At 40.1% G+C, this 19,595-nt stretch overlaps 1 protein-coding gene across 1 annotated transcript; it reads right to left on the bottom strand.

Annotated features, from left to right (window-relative positions):
• Positions 1–949: 949 nt before the first annotated feature.
• On the bottom strand, positions 950–19,398 carry srd5a3 (steroid 5 alpha-reductase 3). The gene is made up of 5 exons (XM_078547976.1): positions 19,171–19,398; positions 16,085–16,236; positions 14,968–15,159; positions 5,309–5,440; positions 950–1,881 (listed from the first exon to the last, which is right to left on the bottom strand). Exons 1-5 carry the CDS (start codon positions 19,374–19,376, stop codon positions 1,622–1,624), a joined length of 942 nt encoding a protein of 313 aa, XP_078404102.1. The 5' UTR covers positions 19,377–19,398; the 3' UTR covers positions 950–1,621.
• Between the last annotated feature and the right edge of the window lie 197 nt (positions 19,399–19,595).

Here is a 19,595-nt window from a genome sequence, read left to right as displayed (position 1 = left end):
TTTGGGCCTAGTGCTGGAAAATGGGATTAGAATAGTTAGGTACTTGTTTGACTGGTGCAGACTCGATGGGCCGAAGGGCCTTTTTCAGTGCTGTAGACCTCTATGGAACATTCCTGTATCCCTCCATAATCCTGGACTACCTGGTCAATCTAACTCAGCCTTGAATATGTTCAATGACCCAGCCTCACTGCTCTCTGAAGAGAATCCCGCAGACTAACAAGCCTCAAGAGAAAAAAAATTCTCATCTCAGTCTTAAATGGGAGACTGCTAATTTTCAAACTGTGCCCCCTACCTAGTTCTAAACTCTCCCACAAGAGGAAACATAATCTCAGCATCCACTCCCTAACAACACAGAGTATATCCCTATGCCACATGGACTGCAGCTGTTCAAGAAGGCAGCTCACCAACACCTTCCCAAGGCCAATTTGAGTTGGGCAATAAATGTTAGGTTTGGCAGTGACACCCAAATCCCATGAACTGCATCAGAAAAGCAGTATACCTTCACAAATATACTCTTAATGCAGCTACTTACCTCCAGAGAGTATTATTCTGATCACACTGGAACATGGCTTTTCACATTTGCTCTTTGCAGGAGTAGGATGGAAACTAATGATCAGTGTAGAACAAGGGAGTGGGGGTAGTGGAAAGAAAAAATGCACAGGATTGCTTTAGGGGCAAGAAAAACAGGCATGAATGAGGTGGAAAGAAGCAGTGACAGGAAAATACAACTCAGAGAAAGAAAATAAAGCAATGGGTGGGAATTATCAGGCATTATAGAGCTCAGGGGGCTAGTGTAGTAGAGTACACTACCACAATTCCATGCATCTTGTACAGAGCTGGGTATTCTCAATGGGAGGCAAGTATAATTAAGTTTATTTCTAAAAGGCAAATATTACAGAAAATGACACCAGAAGTAAGTGTGACACTTGAAGGAAATATACACTGTATGTGAGAGTTTTAATACATTTATTTTATAGCAATGCAGCTATAATTATCACAAACATTTAGTCATTAAGTCACAATCATAGTACAGATATTGTTATACAAAAACTATTTGGAACATTGACAACATACTGTCATCATGCACTGATAATTGCATTGCTGTAATCATTATAGATATTACAAAAATATACATTGTACAGAACTACAGCAAAACTGTATATGATCTGGAAGATCATATATGTATGATCTGAGAGGAAGGCACTTGATGGAACTGAATGGTCTGTTCTCATTCCACACTTTTGTTTGGTAACGACATCATAGTTGAGAAAAGCAAGAGAGCTACTGGGGCCTCTAACACTAAGGCTCAACTGAAAAAATCTTAATGTAATGAAAAGCTCGTATAAAACTACTTCTTTTGAAGACTTGCCTTTCATATGAAAGTTTAGCTTGTCAATTATAGCAATGTTTTCCTTAAAGTCCACTATTGCACAAATTCAGGCATTTAAAAAAAATCCAATTAATCAATGACAAAGTTCTATTTCAGTAAAGGATTAATGGACAGAAAGAATGTACGATAAGTTTTAAGCTGACTTCAGTGAATTTCATAGCATCAAATACAATACAATAACAGGAGATGCATCAAAGTATGTAAGGTATAGTACTGTATATGAAAATAGTATTAATATATAAAGGGTATGAATGCTTTCCGATTTTTTGGGTATGTGTCAAACTTTTTCACATAGAATTCATGGCATAAAATGGCCATCATCGCGTGGCTAAACAACACATAAAACACAACACACCACCAAGTAAGGTGTCGTCCTTCAAAGGTCACACTTATAGCAAGGTAGATCAGCAGTTCAGCCAAGTAATGTGGGCAGGAAACTACGTCAAACCAGTCACCATAGGGGATGCTATGCCTGAAGTTAATCACTTCGCCTGTATATTAACAACAGAAACAGTTCATTATGCAGGTGAAGTACATCAAATAAATCTTAGTACAGCTCATTGTTTAGCATGTAAATTTCAATTTGAAAATTATTCCAAACACCTAGATAATTGCTTCATAACTTTACCGTCATCAAAGGGGAAATGAAAAGTAACATACATTGAGACAAGTTGCTTTTTGGAAAGAAAAATCTCTAATGAATATCTTCTGGCGGAGGTTCTGAGTGAAAAAACTTAATAGATTTTTGATTGTCTGAATACAGAATATATGCCATGGTATTTGGGGAAAGTAAAGAGCTTATTACCTTCAGAAAGCTGGACGTCTACATCCTACAAAAAAGTACTTTTGCAAATTTCAACTGAATATCCACATCTATTCAGTTAAAACTGATGAAAATACAACATGTAGATATCAAATAACTGCAAATCTTAATGACCTAATTTAACTCCCTCATTACTACACAGAAGTTACTTTCACTAAATCTCCTCCTGTGTCTACATTATCCGTCTATTAGTTTCCATAGCTAGGCAGCAAGTATGCTCGTACTTCAACCTTCCATACCAGGTAGTAGAATGTGGTTTTTCATCTGTGGTTTCCTGAGCACTGAATTTCTTATTATGCCCATACCATTAGGATAAAATGCCCAGTGAAAGTTGGACATCTTTGTATTGTTAGGAGAGACGATCAAAAATCACAGAGGCTGAATCAATCTGGGCATACTCGTAGCTAGTGCTCTGCATATCTCCTAAAATGTGAGCCTTTCCTGTATACATTACTCAGCCAACAAAACTCTTGGGATATAAAAGAAAGATAAAATCTTTACAATAAATAAATAAATAAATAATTAAATAGAACAGATATGGCTGGGCAGGCAATGTGTTGCAGCTGTAGCGTGTGGGAGCTGATGGACACCAGTGTGATCCACGGTGACCACACCTGCAGCAAGTGTTGGCTGCTCAAGGAACTTCAGCCCAGAGTTGATGAGCTGGAGTCCGAGTTACAGACACTGCAACACATCAGGGAGGGGGAGAGTTACCTGGGCACTGTTTCAGGAGGCAGTCATGCCACTTAGACTAATTACATCAAATTTTATCCGTGGTCAGGGACAGGAGGGTGTGACTGCGAGTGAGGCAGGTATGGGGATCCAAAATTTAGCTTTGGAGGTACGAGGTTCTTGCTCCCGGTGTGGATGAGGGCACAGGCTGCAGGGAGGATGAGTGAACTGACACAGCACCGTGGTACAGAGCGCCATTCAAGTGGGGGAGAAGAGAAATCTAGTAGTAATAGGGGATAGCATAGTTAGGGGAATAGATACTGTTCTCTGCAGCAAAGACAGAGTCCCAAAGGCTGTGCTGTCTACCTGGTGCCAAGGTTAAGGACATTTCTTCTGGGCTGGAGAAGAACTCGGATTGGGAGGGGAAGGATCCAATTGTTGTGGTCCATGTAGGTACCAACGACATAGGTAGGACTAGGAAAGGGTTCCCCTGCGGGACTACAAGCAGCTCGGGGTTAAATTAAAAAAGGTAATAATCTCCGGATTACTACCTGGGTCATGACAAATTGGCGTAGGGTAAATAAGATTAGAGGTGTAAATGCGTGGCTCAAAGATCGGTGTGGGAGAAAGGAGTTCCGATTCATGGAGCACTGGCACCAGTACTGGGGAAGGAGAGAGCTGCTCCATTGTGACGGGCTTCGTTTGAACCATGCTGGGACCAGTGTCCTGGCGAATCGTATAACTGGGGTTGTAGATAGGAATTTAAACTAATTAGTCAGGGGGAGGGTTCATTGAAGGGAAGTTTTTTTAAAAATCAACAAGAAATGAGAGCAATGCTGCGAGTTAGTGAAGAGGCGAATGATAATCAAAGTGTGACAGGAAGGTGCAGAAAATATAAGTAGAAGAGTGCAGCAGAAATTAGAACCAGAATGTGTAATAATGGTAAAAAGTCAAAGCTTTAGGCTCTTTATCTGAATGCACACAGCATTTGGAACAAGCTAGATGAGGTGACGGCACAAATAGAAATATATGGCTATGACTATTACAGACCTATTACAGAGATATGGTTGCAGGATGACCATGTTAGGCCTTTATTCATTAGAGTTTCGAAGAATAAGGAGTGATCTTATTGAAATGTACAAGATTCTGAGGGGGTTTGACAGGGTAGATGTTGAGAAGATGTTTTCACTAGTGGGGGAATCTCGAACTAGGGGACATAGTTTTAAATGAGTGCCCCCTTATTCTGTAACTGAGATGCAAAGGAATTTCTTCTCTCAGAGGCTGGTGAATGTCTGGAATTCTCTACCCCAAAGAGTTGTGGAGGTTAGAACTGAAAGTATTTAAAGAGGAGATAGATAGATTTTTGAAATATCGGGGAGTTGAGGGCTATGAGGAGCTGGCACGAAAGAGGAGTTGAGGCCTGGGGCAGATCAGCCATGATCTTATTGAATGGCGGGGCAGGTTTGAAGGGCTGAATGGCCTTATATTAACAAAATTGAATTTCAACCTTGGGGGAACTTTATCTTCAGAAATCAACATTTCAGCTGTAGCCCAGCACAGAAACTCCATTGACTTATTTAGTTTTAATTGAATTTATATTATCATCTAATTCTCCCATTCCCCTATGGCTTAAGGCACAAAATAATATGATATTATGTGATAGAGACCAGAAGGTCAGGTTCAATTTGTCCTCTGTGTCAATTTAACAGATCTTAGCCTGGGCATAAAGTGGACACTATAATTGAACAGTGTCACAGGATTGGTTGGACTTCCACTGCTGATAATCATTCAGTGATGGTTGCTGGAAAATGTCCATGAATAAATATTGGATGATAGGATCACTCAGCTGTGATGCCCTTTACAGTAGGCTAGCCCACTAACACTTAATGTTTATGTTCACACATGAAGAATGGCACACGGACAAGGTCCTGGGTATAAAACTGTATCACACCATGAATCAGTGAATTGAAGGGATGAAATTAGAGAGGAAAAGTAACCTTCCAGTTACTAACTAAAATTAAGCTGTTTCTTCACCTTTCGGTCTGTCAGATCAAATGAATAATTATTACAAGAATCACTACAACATCGGTAACATTACATTTTACAAGATGTTTGTTAAATAGCATTCTTCATGTTATATTGATGAACTGAAATTTGAATGCATTTTTATGATTATTAAATAACAGGTGTTCATTCAGGAAATCATTACTGAATTTACAGAATGTAAAACAACTTTGCTTTTTTAAAATTATTCATTCATGGGATGTGAACGTCACTGGCTAGGCCAGCATTTATTGCCCATCCCTAATTGCTCTTAAGAAGGTGGTGGTGAGCTGCCTTCTTGAACCGCTTGCAATGTTATGGATGAGCAGGCAGGTTCACACTCATTTCTCGTTTACAGAAATATTGCGTAATGTTCTTACCCAATTTGTTCTTCCTAAGACTGGCCAGTATCACATGACTCTTGTGGTGGTGAACTGTCGCCCAGAAAAACAGCATTACTCCAGCTGCATGGTACCACTTCCCTTGTGCAAGCAGGTCTTGAATAGTGTACACTAAACAAGGAGGAAAAAGAATGATTAAAATAGCAAATCACATATGACCATTTTATTTTAGGTTGCATCTATACTGTAGCATTGGGGAAGAAAACCTGTTCGGTTGGTAACTATCAATTAACTAGCTAAGTACCCATTTGAATGTATAAAAGATAAAACAGTGAATTGGTTGCTCAAAAGGGTAAAAGAGAAAACAGGAGAGACAAGTACCAAAATAAAACTAAGATAAAAGCAAAAAACTGCAGATGTTGGAAATCCAAAACAAAAACAAAAATACCTGGAAAAACTCAGCAGGTCTGACAGCATCTGCGGAGAGGAACACAGTTAATGTTTTGAGTCCGTATGACTCTTCAACAGAACTAAGGAAAAATAGAAAAGAGGTGAAATATAAGTTTGTTTAAGGTGGGGGTGGGACAGGTAGAGCTGGATAGAGGGTCAGTGATAGGTGGAGATAACCAAAAGATATCATAGATAAAAGGACAAAGAGGTGTTGAAGCTGGTGATATTATCTAAGGAATGTGATAAGAAAGGTACAGATAGCCCTAGTGGGGGTGGGGTAGGGGGAAGGGATCGAAATAGGCTAAAAGGCAGAGATAAAACAATGGATGGAAATACATTTAAAAATAATGGAAATAGTTGGGAAAAGAAAAATCTATATAAATTATTGGAAAAAAGGGGGATTGGAAAGGGGGTGGGGATGGAGGAGAGAGTTCATGATCTGAAATTGTTGAACTCAATATTCAGTCCGGAAGGCTGTAAAATGCCTAGTCGGAAGATGAGGTGCTGTTCCTCCAGTTTGCGTTGAGCTTCACTGGAACAATGCAGCAGGCCAAGGACGGACATATGGGCATGAGAGCAGGGTGGAGTGTTAAAATGGCAAGCGACAGGGAGGTCTGGGTCATGCTTGCGGACAGACCAAAATAAAACTGTTGGAAGAAGCCAGTCTTAGTCTTTATCCTTATTTCAAGCAGGTATTGGGATTTTATCAGTGGTAACAGAGAATGGTTCCTGCTTGTAGTAAAAGATTGGAAACTAAATTTTCTTTAGACAAAAGACTGTATTTGGGGTTAGCTTTGAGAGGAGTGGTTTTGGATTAACTTTGGCGGGATGAATCAAAATGTAGTTTCGGAGGTATGATTACCCACCGATGTTTTCTGAGAGTAAACCCTATGAGCAATGGAACAATGAAGTAACTACGTGGACACCGGTTACGTCTTTACCGAAGAAAAAACAAGGAATGGCCTTGAAAAAACTCAGCAGGTCTGGCAGCATCAGTGGAGAAGAAAAGAGTTGACGTTTCGAGTCCAATGACCCTTCAACAGAATGTGTTCTGTTGAAGGGTCATTGGACTCGAAACGTCAACTCTTTTCTTCTCCACCGATGCTGCCAGACCTGCTAAGTTTTTCCAGGTAATTCTGTTTTTGTTTTGGATTTCCAGCATCCGCAGTAGTTTTTTGTTTTTAAGGAATGGCCTTGGCATTTTCATTGCCATACAAAAGCAAAATAAGATGCAAAGTATTTATGGAGTTGGAGCCTGAGCATTTGAACACAGATGAAGGTTTGGAAACATTATTAGATTTTATGGATAAGATCTACAAGATGGATGACTTATTAAGTACTTACAAAGCTTGGCCAGATTTTGACAAATTTAGAAAGTGGAGGATAGTTCCATAGAAGATCACATAATGGAATTCAGTAGACTATATGCAAGACTGCAAACATTCTGTCTAGAAATTCCCCAATCAGTGCTGGCATTTAAATTACTGTACTGTGCTAAGTTATCGAGTATGGACAGACCTCTAGTTTTGACGAGAGTTAAATTTACAGAAAGACACACTCTGCTAGGAAAGATGACAGAAGCTCTAAAAAAATTCCTTGGAAAACATTCCTTTCCGACAGCGCTCATGGCGCAAATGAGTCATTTGGCAGTAAAACAGAAAATGGAGAATACAATGTTAACAGAATGGCGAGATCGTCTAGAAGTAGGGCACAGGTGTCAGTATGAAAGGAGATTTGTAACTATAAACAATGAGGACAGAGACACCTTTGACAATTATGGCAGGAGAAAAGAATTGGGGATGTACAACAAAAGGATGAACCCCAGAAATGCCCAGGGTGTGGTCAATTGGTCTTTTGCGATTCAAAATACCATTATGCAATGAACAATATAATAAGGTGTTCGAAATTAAACATGGGATAGAAGACTCTGAAGATGATGATGGAGATATTGACCAAAGAGAGGGCTTTCTATTAGTTACAAGAAGTTTCAGCCCTGTGTTGAATGTCTTGGTTGCAGAATTTTTTAACTGTGCGGTGCTAGATAGTGGATGCACGTCTATAGTCTGTGGAATAGACTGGCTAAAATGCTAACAAAAACAAAAATTGCTGGAAAAACTCAGCAGGTCTGGCAACATTGGTGGAGAGAAATACAGAGTTAATGCTTCGAGTTCGTATGACTCTTCTTCAGAACTAAAGAGAAGTAAAAACGCAGTGAAATATACACTACTTAAGGGGGGTGGGACAGGTGAAGCTGGTTAGAAGGCCAGTGATAGGTGGAGGCAAAGGAGAGATTGCAAAAGATGTCATAAACAAAAGGTTGAAGGGGTGTCCATGGTGGTGATACTGGCTAGAGGAGGTGCTAATGGTTAAAATGCTACCTCAACTGCTTAAATGACAAGGACTGGAATAAGGTTAAGGAATTTGAGAGTTTCACCAGTTTTAGATTTGGAGATGATAATACCCTAAAATCTTTAAAAAGGGTAGTGATTCCCTGTAACATAGCTGGAGTCAATCATTTCATCAGTATGGACACAATGTCTCGCAAATACCGTTACCATTGGCCATTGAGGAAGAAAGTGCAAATGAAGCTAGACATGGAGAATGACAAGGCTCTTGTATCTGGAAAACCTGTGGATTTGCAATTTACGCAATCTGGACACTCTTGGATTCCTTTAATGAAACCTAACTTTTCTACTAAGGAGGTTAAGAAGTGTTATTAGCATCAGGGACTAGGAATTTGGAAGACAAAAAGCAAATTGCGTTAAAATTGCATCGGCAGTTTGCCCACCCTTCTTCGCAAAGGTTAAAAATTTTGCTAAGGGATGCAGGAATAAGGGATGGAGAGTTATAATGTTATAGAGGAGATAAGCAATAGATGTGATATACGTAAGAAATACAGAAGGACATCGTCGCAGCCCATAGTGAGTCTACCCTTAGTGAGGGATTTCAATGAAGTTCTGGTGATGGATTTAAAAGGTGTGGGATAAAGAAAAGAACATTTTTATTTTACATTTCGTAGATTTGGCCACAAGGTTTAGCCAGTCGGCAATCATACACAGTAAAGAAATTAAAATAATTGTGGCTCAGGTAATGGAAAAGTGAATTGGGACCACTGGCAAAATTCTTCACTGATAATGGGTGGGGGGGGAGGATAAGTGCAAAAACATGAATACCGCAGCAGAAAGCCCTTTTAGAAACTGTGAAAGGAATCACGCAGCGATAGATGAGATGCTTCGTAAAATATTGGCAGATAGACTAAGCTGCAAATTAATATCTGCTCTACCATGGGTTGTTCGTGCCAAGAATTCACTGCAGATGGTTGGGGGCTATAGTCCATATCAGTTGGTTTTTGGTAGAAACCCCAAAATTCCTTCAGTTCTGAGTGATCATCCCCCAGCTTGGGAGGAAACTACGATTAGCTCTACTTTTCCTGAGCATTTAAACGCACTACACACGGGTAGAAGAGCATTCCTTAAAACTGAAGTTTCAGAAAGAATTTAGCAAGCTCTAAGACGCATGACCATCAGAAATGATTTTTAATAGGGAGACATGGTATACTATAAAAGAGAAGGACTTAATGAGTGGAAAAGTCCAGGAAAGGTTACAGGTAAAGGTGGTAAAAAAGAGTCATTTACAGCATGGGAGCCAGACTATTCAGGTACACTCATCGAGGTTAGTTGGCACGGATTACAAATTTGCGAGTCAGGAAAGGGTTGTAGGAAGGGATGAGAAACCATGTACTTCTCATACCCATATGTTGCATGACTGAGGACCAGGCTGCTGAGGCTGACAGGGTATCTGGTGGACACAGTAATTCTGACGAACAAGATGAAGCAATTTGTCCAAGAGGGCAACTGCCAAAAGCTGGCACTAAAGTTACATGCCTGCCAGAAGTGGCTAGTCAAATGAAGGGATGCAACGATTGTTGGTAGAGCAGGGAAGGCCACTGAAAAATATAAAAACTGGTTAAATGTATGAGATAAAGGGCAGGAGGTTAGGCCTATGGATGGGGAATATGAAGTACAAAAATGGAAGACATAAAAACGCAGTATCAGTTCAGACAGTGGGTCTGGGAGTGACCATGCCTCTAGGAAGAGATCACGAATGATTGAAAGATCAAAAAATAGTAGAGGGGGATCAAGCAGTAACAGTCCAGAGTGTGATAGAAGGCAGCATAGAGGGCATAGCTTAATAAGGTCCAGGAATATGACAGACTAGTTCTGCTACAAGGAGCAGAAGCCCATGTGATCGAGAAGTCTTAGTAGCTTTAAACAAATTAGATGACAAATTAATAAAGGATGCCAAACTACATAGTTGGAAAGAATTTGGAGTATACACAGAGGTGCCAGATAGGGGACAACCAGCTCTATCTCACAGATGGATATGCATGGAAAAGGTGCTTCAGGTGCTGATAGGACTTATAAAGCTAAAGCCAGGCTTGTGGCATGAGGTTTTGAAGAAAAATTGGGTGACCAGGATATACCCACGGCAGGAAAAGTTATTCAGAAGATCTTCTTGGCTCTGTTCGCTACAAATGCTTGGGAATGCAAGTCAATTGATATTAAAGCTGCCCTTTTGCAAGGACACCGACTTCAAAGGGAAGTTTTCCTCCGTCTGCCGAAAGAGGCGCCAAACGCAGGAGGGACACTCTAGAAGCTAAATAAATGCATATACAGTTTAAAATGACGCCTCCAGAGTTTGGTATTTCTCAGTGAGGTCAGTTTTGTTAAAGTTGGGCTATCTTCGGTTGGAAGCAGACCTGGCAATGTTTTGTTGGCACCGTGGAGGGAAACTTGCAGGCATCTTTATGATGTATGTAGATGATTTTTTGTGGGGTGGTAGTAGCGAATTTGAAATGGTTGTCATTAATGGGGTTCAGAATGGAGTTCAAAATTGGAAGTCAGGCTTCTTGTGTGTTTAAATACATTGGATTGGAAATCAGGCAGAGCAGATCACAAGTCACTCTACATCAGCAATCTTGCTTGGAGAATGTCAATCCCATTGCAACTAGTTATAGTAGGGCCTCCCAGAAAGATACAGCAGCTTCTGAAACAGAAAGAGAGGAACCCAGGAGTCTAATTACATAATTTAATTGGCTAGGCAAACAAAAGGCCGAATGTCAGTTTTGACGTTTTGGAATTGAGCACTAAAATGAATGATCAAGGTTGAAGAAACAATTTAAGTAAGCAAAACATTAACAAAATTAAAAATGGAGCAGTGTGTTTTGAAATTCCCATCTTTGGGTGATCTTAGAAAAACTGTTAAACTAAATACTGTTTAGTGACACGTCTTATGCAAATCTATGATGGATTTTTCAGTGAGGGAGGATTTATAATATTTCTCAGTGGAGGGAAAGATAAACATTGTCCTTTAGCATGGGGAACTAAAGATACGTCAGTAGTGGGGACTCTCGCTCTTGTTGAGGCTGTAGATATGGCATTCTTCATATCAAAGATGCTGGCAGAAATTTTAAATGGAAACGGGTATTCGGGAACAGTACCTATCGAATATCTTATAGACAATAAGTCACTTTGGAAAAGTGTTCACTCTACCAAGTGGGTTAACGAAAAGAGATTGCGAATTAACATTGAAAGCTTAAAATAGATGCTAGAGAACAAGGAGATTGCCATGATCAAATGGATTGATAGCAGCTACCAATTGTCCAACTGCTTCAAGAAAAGAGGAGCAAGCTCCAAAAAGTTATTGGAGATCCTCAAAGAGGGATGTCTTTTAATTTGAGAAGACCTAAAAGGAATATTCTTTTTGTGTGGACATTTCTATACATGTGTTTTTTTTTAAAGAAGGGGGAGGAAGGCGGAGTTATTGAATGAAAAAATACATTGATAATTGTGTTATGGAAAAGATGATCCATCTTTATTTATTTTTGATATTTATACTTGAGGGTTACTTTCATCTTAAGAAGAAGGGAATCTGTTGGGGAAGGGAATAGTTAACTCACAAGAAGTTCAATTGGTACTTATCAGTTAACTAGCCAAGTACCATTTGAATGTATAAAAGAGAAAACAGGTGAGGCAAGTTCTCTGCAGAGTTTTATGCACCAAAATAAAACTCTGTTGGGAGAAACCAGTCTTAGTCTTTATCTTTACCAGGTTTTGGGACTTTATCATGCATCAACCAAATTCAGACTCATGGTATAATTGGACACAATGAAACCGATCCACTAGCCAGGCAGAATCAGCTCTCTAATATTAAAACTTTGAAACAAAAAGTTTATAAAGTGTCTAAACTTTATATGTTTAAAGTGTATATATAACCAGTGCGAATTCAAATGGCTTCCTGAAAGGGTTCACACATATCTTGGATTTAGTGTGCTCAAGAATCAGATCAGGACATGACACTAAGTTACACTGCACTTCCATATTGATGTCCACCCAAAATTAAAATAGTTGCAATTTATTTTTATTAATTCATGAGATGTGTACACCTCTGGCTAGGCCAGCATTTATTGCCCGTCCCTTATTGCCCTCGAAAAAGGTGGTGGTGAGCATAACTTCATCCTTAATTTAAACACTGCACTTCACATCCTGATTTGCACCTTTAACTAAGCACAAAGAAGCAAGGATAAACAGAATAACATCTCAGTATGATACAGCACAGAGAACTGTGACTCAGCTTATCGTATCTGTTCTGGATGTTTTAGTCCCATGACACTGCTCTTTCACCATAGCCCTGTAAAATGTTCCCCTTAAAATATCTGTTCGACTCCCTTTTAAAAGTTATTACTTAATTTAATTTGACTATCCTTGCAGGCAGTGCATTCAATATCATGACTCGCTGCAAATTAAGAATTCTCATCTCACCTCTGATTCTTTTGCCAATTATCTTAAATCTGTGACCTCTTACCAACCATTTTGCCACTGCAAAGAGTTTATAATTTTGAACATCTCTATTAAATCTCCCCATAACATTCCCTTACAACTTCTATGTCTCTAGTCTCTTCACGTAACTCAAGTATTGCATCCCTGGTATCATTTAGTAAATTTCTCCTTCATTCTCTTGAAGGCCTCAACATCCTTCTTAAAATGCGGTACCCAGAAATGAACACAATACTTGGCTGGCAACTAACCTCAAAAGGTTTAGCGTGCTCTTCCACCTCTATTAATAAAGCCTAAGATCCTACGTGCTTTTAACAACCAGCTCAACTTGACTTCCCACCTTCAGATTTTTGTATATGTACAGACCAGATGTCTCTCTGTTACTTCACACCTTTTAAATTGTACCATTTCGTTCATATTACCTCTCCACATTCTTCCTAAAATGCATTACTCTACACTTCTCTGCATTAAATTGCATGTCATCTTTGCCAGTGTGTCCAAGTCCTCCTGGAGTCTGTTACTATCCTTCTCACAATTTACTGCATTTCTCAGTTTCATGTTATCTGCAAACTTTGAAATTATGTGCTGCACACCAAATCCAGGTCAAATATCAAAAAGGGCAGTGGTCCGAATGCAGACTCCTGGAGAACACCAGTGTGTAATTCCCTCCCATCTGAGAAACAACTTTTCACCACTACTCTCTGCTTGCTGTCTCATAGCTACTTTGTATCCATGCTGTTCCTGCCCTTTAATCCCATGGGTTTCTACTTTGCCAACAAGTTTATTATGTGGTACCTTATCAAATGCCTTTTGAAAGTCCATATATGCAGTATGATAGAGTGATGCTGGTATAACAGTAAGTGGCTGCTATGCTGTAGAATTATTCCGCAGGGATCGTTCCCTCCGGGACACCCTGGTCCACTCCTCCATCACCCCCTACACATTCAACCCCCTCCCAAGGCAGCTTCCCATGCAACCGCAGAAGGTGCAACACCTACCCCTTTACTTCCCCCCTCCTCACCATCCAAGGGCTCAAACACTACTTTCAAGTGAAGCAGCACTTCACTTGCACTTCCCTCAATTTAGTCTACTGCATTCACTGCTCCCAATGGGGTCTCCTCTACATTGGAGAGACCAAACGCAGACTGGGTGACCGCTTTGCGGAACACCTTCGGTCTGTCTGCAAGCATGACCCAGACCTCCCTGTCGCTTGCCATTTCAACACACCACCCTGCTCTCATGACCACATGTCCGTCCTTGGCCTGCTGCAATGTTCCAGTGAAGCTCAACACAAACTGGAGGAACAGCACCTCATCTTCCAACTAAGCACTTTACAGTCTTCCGGACTGAATATTGAGTTCAACAATTTCAGATCATGAACTCTCTCCTCCATCCTCACCCCATTTCCGATTCCCCTTTTTCCAATCATTTATAATTTTTTTTTTACAACTATTATTTTTTCTTTTCCCTCCTATTTTTAAATTTATTTCGATCTATTGTTTCATCTCCACCTTTTAGCCCATTTTGATCCCTTCCCCCCACCCCACCCGCACTAGGGCCATCTGCCACTAGCTTGCTTCCCTTGATGTCCCCATTAGCGCATCCTTTAGATAATATCACTACCGTCAGCATCCCTTTGTCCTTTTGTTTATGACATCTTTGGCAGTCTCTTCTTGGCCTCCACCTATCACTGGCCCCCTATCGAGCTCTCCTGTCCCACCCCCTTCTACCAGCTTATATTTCATGTCATTTCTATATGTCTTAGTTCTGATGAAGGATCATACAGACTCGAAACGTCAACTGCATCCCTCTCCGCAGATGCTGTCAGACCTGCTGAGTTTTTCCAGGTATTTTTGTTTTTATGCTGTAGAATTATTTCAGTCTGGCTCAGGACATATAGTTAAGTGGAAAATGCAAGCGAAGCTATAAATTGGATTAATTAGTGGCATTATAGGAGACCAAATCATCAATAGGCACCTGTACCCAATAGAATACCATAGAGTGTATCCTTGCTACTTACAAAAATTCTTTATTATAAATAATACAAAGTTACTTCAAATCAAAATGCAGATTTACTGGTGAAAGCAGAAGCACTGAGTATTTTGCAGTGTTTACCAAGGAAGAGGACTTTACCAAAGCTAAGGTAAATAAGGGAGCTGCCAGGATATTGGATAACATAAAAATACATAAAAAGAGGCACAAGAAAGACTGGCAGTACTTAATGATTTGAACTTTGGGTGCAGGGCACAATTTGGAGATTTGCAGATAACACAATAAGTAGAAACATTCTAAACAATGAGGAAAATAGTAAATAACTTCAAGCAGATATAGACAGGCGAGCACGTGGCAGACAAAATTCAATGCAGAAAAGCTATCCACGTACATACTTAAATTATGTATATAAAAACTTACCTTTGGTCCCAAGAACGGGTCCTTCACAATGCACCGTTAAACCAACAAGCACGTAATAAACCAAACCCCAGCAATATTGTACCAGGTGAACAACTCCATTTGAAAACACAGAGGTAAAGAGGCACTCTATAAGACGTCGAGCGGCCTGCATACACAACATCATTTGAACCAATAGAATGGACAGTTCATCACCTGAGAAAGAAACATAAGGCTATTAAAAAAAGATGCAAGTTTAAAATATACGCCAATAACTGTCCTTAGCCTTGCTCATATTTGTCCAATAGTGTGTTTGCTTTGGCTCAGTAGTTGCACTCTTGTCTCTTAAATCAAAAAGTCAAATGCCCCACTTGGGGCTTGAGCAGAACTCACGTGCAGTGCTGAGAGATTGCTTTACTGTCAGAGGTACCAGATAAGATGTGAAACCGAGGCCTGTTCCATCCTCTTAGGTAGATATTAAATGATTCATGATACCAGTCGAAGAGAGTTCTCCCTGGATAAATTTTGACCAGGTCACAATCAAAATCACTAACAGATCATCAAAACAATTTTCTCATTGCTGTTGTGTGACCTTGGTATGCGCTATTTGGTGACTGCATTTCTCTACATTACAATAGTAACTACACTTCAAAAGTACTTCAATGCTCGTGAAGTACTTTGGGAGGTCCTGAGGTTGTGAAAGGCACAATAAATGCAAGTTCTTTCCTTCTTGTGTACTACTTTGGATTGGAAATTGGTTACAAGATTCAATGTTATCACAGTTGAAAAGTGGTGCCATACTTCATTTCTTTATTCCTATATAAATAAGCCAGAATGTTTGCTTAAAATGTAACTCCATTGAAATTACATTGCAGCATAAAGATAAACTTCCTTAATGAATACTGGATAAATTATACTAATTCTAGTTACAATATCCAATTCCAATAATTAATTCTATTCTGCATTTACCCTACAGATCCCCCCCATTCTTCTGGTTTCCTGCGTGCAAGAATTGAGAATCTTATTTACAAAAGGCTTTAACTTATTCATTACCACCCAGTGTTGTCAATGCACTGTTGCTTTTAGAATCAGCCTGATACTGTTTTATTTGTGCAGTAACAAGAAGTACTTTAATACTTGCCAGAGGTTAAGTGCAATACATTTCCACAAAGCAAGCTGAGCAGCCTTTGAAGCCAGGTTGGGAATGGGTGGCCCAAAAAGAGACTTCGACAAGTAATTCCAAGTAGAAGAGAATTCCAAATCACTGAAACCACATAGAAATGAGCAAACCACCTGTAGAAAACGTAGCAGAGCAAAGTCATTCTGTTAACTGTAATTATATCTAAAAGAAAAACATTTTATGAGAATTTCCTGAGCTCACATAGTATCAGGTGTTAAGAGCTAGGAATGGAATATTTTCTGCTTTTTACACCTGATATCAGGAACAAACTCCCACAGGTCATCCTACGGCACAGATTCAATGCAGAATAGTATCGCTTGCTCCAATATAGCAAGTTAGTTTAGACCCAAACTCTCATTCATCAGTTAGGCTGTTTTGTTCCAATTTCCACTATCATTCTTACAGGTCTGCATCAGTGAAACTGCCAATTTAGAGTCAAGAGTGTCACATTGTGATTACTTTTGTGCTGTAACACCAGAAAATAAATTGAGGCGGCTTGATCTTCGTATGTTTAGGACTCTTGCAGCAGCATATTTCTATTGCATCATTAAGGCTCATAGGGAGGAGAATTCCTTTTGAAATGTCACTTCTATTACAATACAATTTTCCACTTTTGAACACAGTACCTTCGGGTCAGGTACAACACAATATCTGAAGCGGAAAAAAGGTCTATTTATATTGCAGACTTCTTCAGGACATATTTCTGTAATGTAGCGTGAAGGTCTGAGTTCTGTGAAAACTTGATCATTTACATTGGAAGGTAAGATTCCACAGTACCAGATAACAGAAATCAGTGTATATCCTAGCACAATTGTACTAAAGTCCACATTCATAACTTTAGCTTCCTGGCCTCTATTTTCCCCCTAAAGACCATGGAAATAAAGTGTTGATCTGGATAGCCAATAGATCCACTGGCAGCTAGAAATGATGGCTCTTGTGGAATCCATCACTTTATGTGGGTCTTGAAACTTGTGAAGTTAGCGCTGCCGTCTTGAATTTATTGTTTTACCATCAGAAGCATATTCTAATGGATGAGATATAAAGGCACTTCTACTTTAATCTTTGTAACTGCATCACAAAGTATCAATACTAGATTTTTCTGCTTCCTAAACAAGCTGTGTTTTTGACATTTGTGTACTATTCAATACGGAATACAGGAAATTTTACCCTCATACTCACTGGGAACTGAATTGGGTCCTTTCTAGAATCCTTACTACTGTCACAAGAAAATTTCATCCCATAGTCTGAGGGAGATTGAAACCCAGAGATAAAATGAACAGTATGCTAACCTATTAAACTAACTAGTCATCTATGACAATGTGTTACTGATTCTTGTCTTAGAATCAATCTAATAATTGTGAATGAAACCAAAATAGCGCAGATGCTGGAAATCTGAAATAAAAACAGAAATTGCTGGAAAAACTCAGCAGGTCTGGCAACATCTGTGGAGTGAGAAACAATTAATGTTTCGAGTCCGTATGACTTCTTCAGAGTTCTGAAGAGTCATATGGACTCGAAACATTAATTCTAATAATTGTGAAACTATTCAGTACTGCTATGCCCTGTACAACATTGATTTCAACAGAACAAAAATCAGGCCGATTCTACAGAAGACACAAAGAGTATTATCATACAGATAGCAAGTTGAAAACCAACGCCTGTGTTTGCAGCTAATAGCAATTTATCAAGGGAAAAGAACCTGTGTAATTATCCAGGAAACTAGGTATTGGTCAGATTAAAGTAGTACCAGCAGACAGATAAAACCTTAATAGAGTGTCAAATTGAAATGGTCAGTAGCGTGGCCATAATCACCTGGTGAAATTCCCAATTATCAGAGTTTTCTACATACTTCCTCACTCACTCACTTTTCCAGAACCGCTTTGTCCAATTCAGGGTAACAGGGAGGCGGAGCCTATCCTGAAAGGCAATGGGCACTAGGCAGGGTATACCCAGGTTGGGACACCAGTCCATCATAGGGCACGCACACAGTGAGGGGCAATTTACCATAGCCAATCCATCCAACCAGCACGTCTTTGGACGATGGGAGGAAACCGGAGCAGCCAGCAGAAACCCACATGGACACGGGGAATGTGCAAACTCAACACAGGGACAGAATCAAACCCAAGTCCCTAGAGCTGTGGGGCAGCAGCGCTAGCCACTGCACCACCCTCTACATACTTCGTATTTTATGAAATTTTAAGTCAATTTTTAGTTAATTTTAAGTTTGCTGATCTATCACACCATTAGAAAGTGTCCCAACTGTATGTTTCAAAACCAACATTTACCCATTTGCTTTCCCTCCACTTAGCCCAGGCATTTATGCCACAGAACAACCTTCCAGTGCTTCACCCAATCCATAATTTGCCAGTCTGGCCAGTAAATATTGGTGAGGTATTCAGCCATAGAAGCGACAACCAATCCTGTCCTTGCTACTGTCAACCCATATGGATTTCCAGCACTTGGAACCTGAGATGCTATGAGCAACTGTAGTACCCTTCTTTAAGACAATATCAAAAATAAGAGTTGCTATTACATGTGAATCAAGGACCTGTAAAAAGACTCACATTGATATAGCCCCATTCACAGTTTCAGGGCAACCCAAAGCACTTTACAGCCAATGAAGTACTTCTTGGAGTGTGGTCATTGTTGTCATGTAACCATGTAAGCCAATTAGTGCACAGCAAAGACCCACATATAATTTGTGTTAATGAAGTTGCTTTTCTTGAAAATAGTGCCACGAGATCTTAAATGTCTACCCGAGAAGGCAGATGGAGTCTCTCATTAACCTCTCAACCCAGAGAAGACACCTCCGACAGTGCAGCACTCCCTCAGTACTGCATTGAAGCATCAGCCTAGATGTTCTCAAGCCTGGAGTGGGACCTATCAGCAGAAACACAACAATGTGAGCTATACTAGGCCAGTGGCATATGCTGACCCTTCGGTCACAACTCAGTCGGAGAAATGTTTCCTGGTGTCTCAGTGCTAATGAAGATCCTGAGTTCTAACCTCTGTCCATCCCCGCGCTGCCGCTGGGTTTAGCCTTTTACCTTTTCGGGAGATCCAGGCGCTGCAGCCAAGGCGGCCGCTGGAAGAAATACTGTTTACTTTTACCGTAACGCATGAAATCCTGAAATAAAACCGCGAGCATCCCAGAACCTGTCCACACATTGTGAAAGATCACACAAAATAGAAAAACCGCAGCGAAAGCGAGCCAGGCTGAACCGATTAAACCCACTCCAGACCCGGAAGACATCCTGTACGAAGGCTGAGACGGAGCATGCGCAGATCCGGGCCCCAGCTCAGTCAATTACTCCCAGCTCCATTCACCCTACATCATTCACCATTAGCCTATACCATTCACCCTGCATCATTCATCATTAGCCAATACCATTCACCCTGCATCATACACTCTACACCATTCACCCTGCATCATTCACCATTAACCCTATACCATTCACCCTGCATCATTCAC

The sequence above is a fragment of the Cetorhinus maximus genome, chromosome 1, assembly GCF_964194155.1.
Source record: "Cetorhinus maximus chromosome 1, sCetMax3.hap1.1, whole genome shotgun sequence".
In the NCBI taxonomy this organism is placed as follows: Eukaryota; Metazoa; Chordata; class Chondrichthyes; order Lamniformes; family Cetorhinidae; genus Cetorhinus; species Cetorhinus maximus.
This window is presented reverse-complemented; position numbering and strand designations above follow the sequence as displayed.

Coding starts and splice junctions, on each gene's coding strand:
- srd5a3 (XM_078547976.1), bottom strand. CDS start 19,376: ATGTCTTCCGGGTCTGGAGTGGGTTTAATCGGTTCAGCCTGGCTCGCT. Junction 16,237..19,170: donor CGCCTGGATCTCCCGAAAAG/GTAAAAGGCTAA, acceptor CGTTTTCTACAG/GTGGTTTGCTCATTTCTATG. Junction 1,882..5,308: donor TCTTAGGAAGAACAAATTGG/GTAAGAACATTA, acceptor GTTAATATACAG/GCGAAGTGATTAACTTCAGG.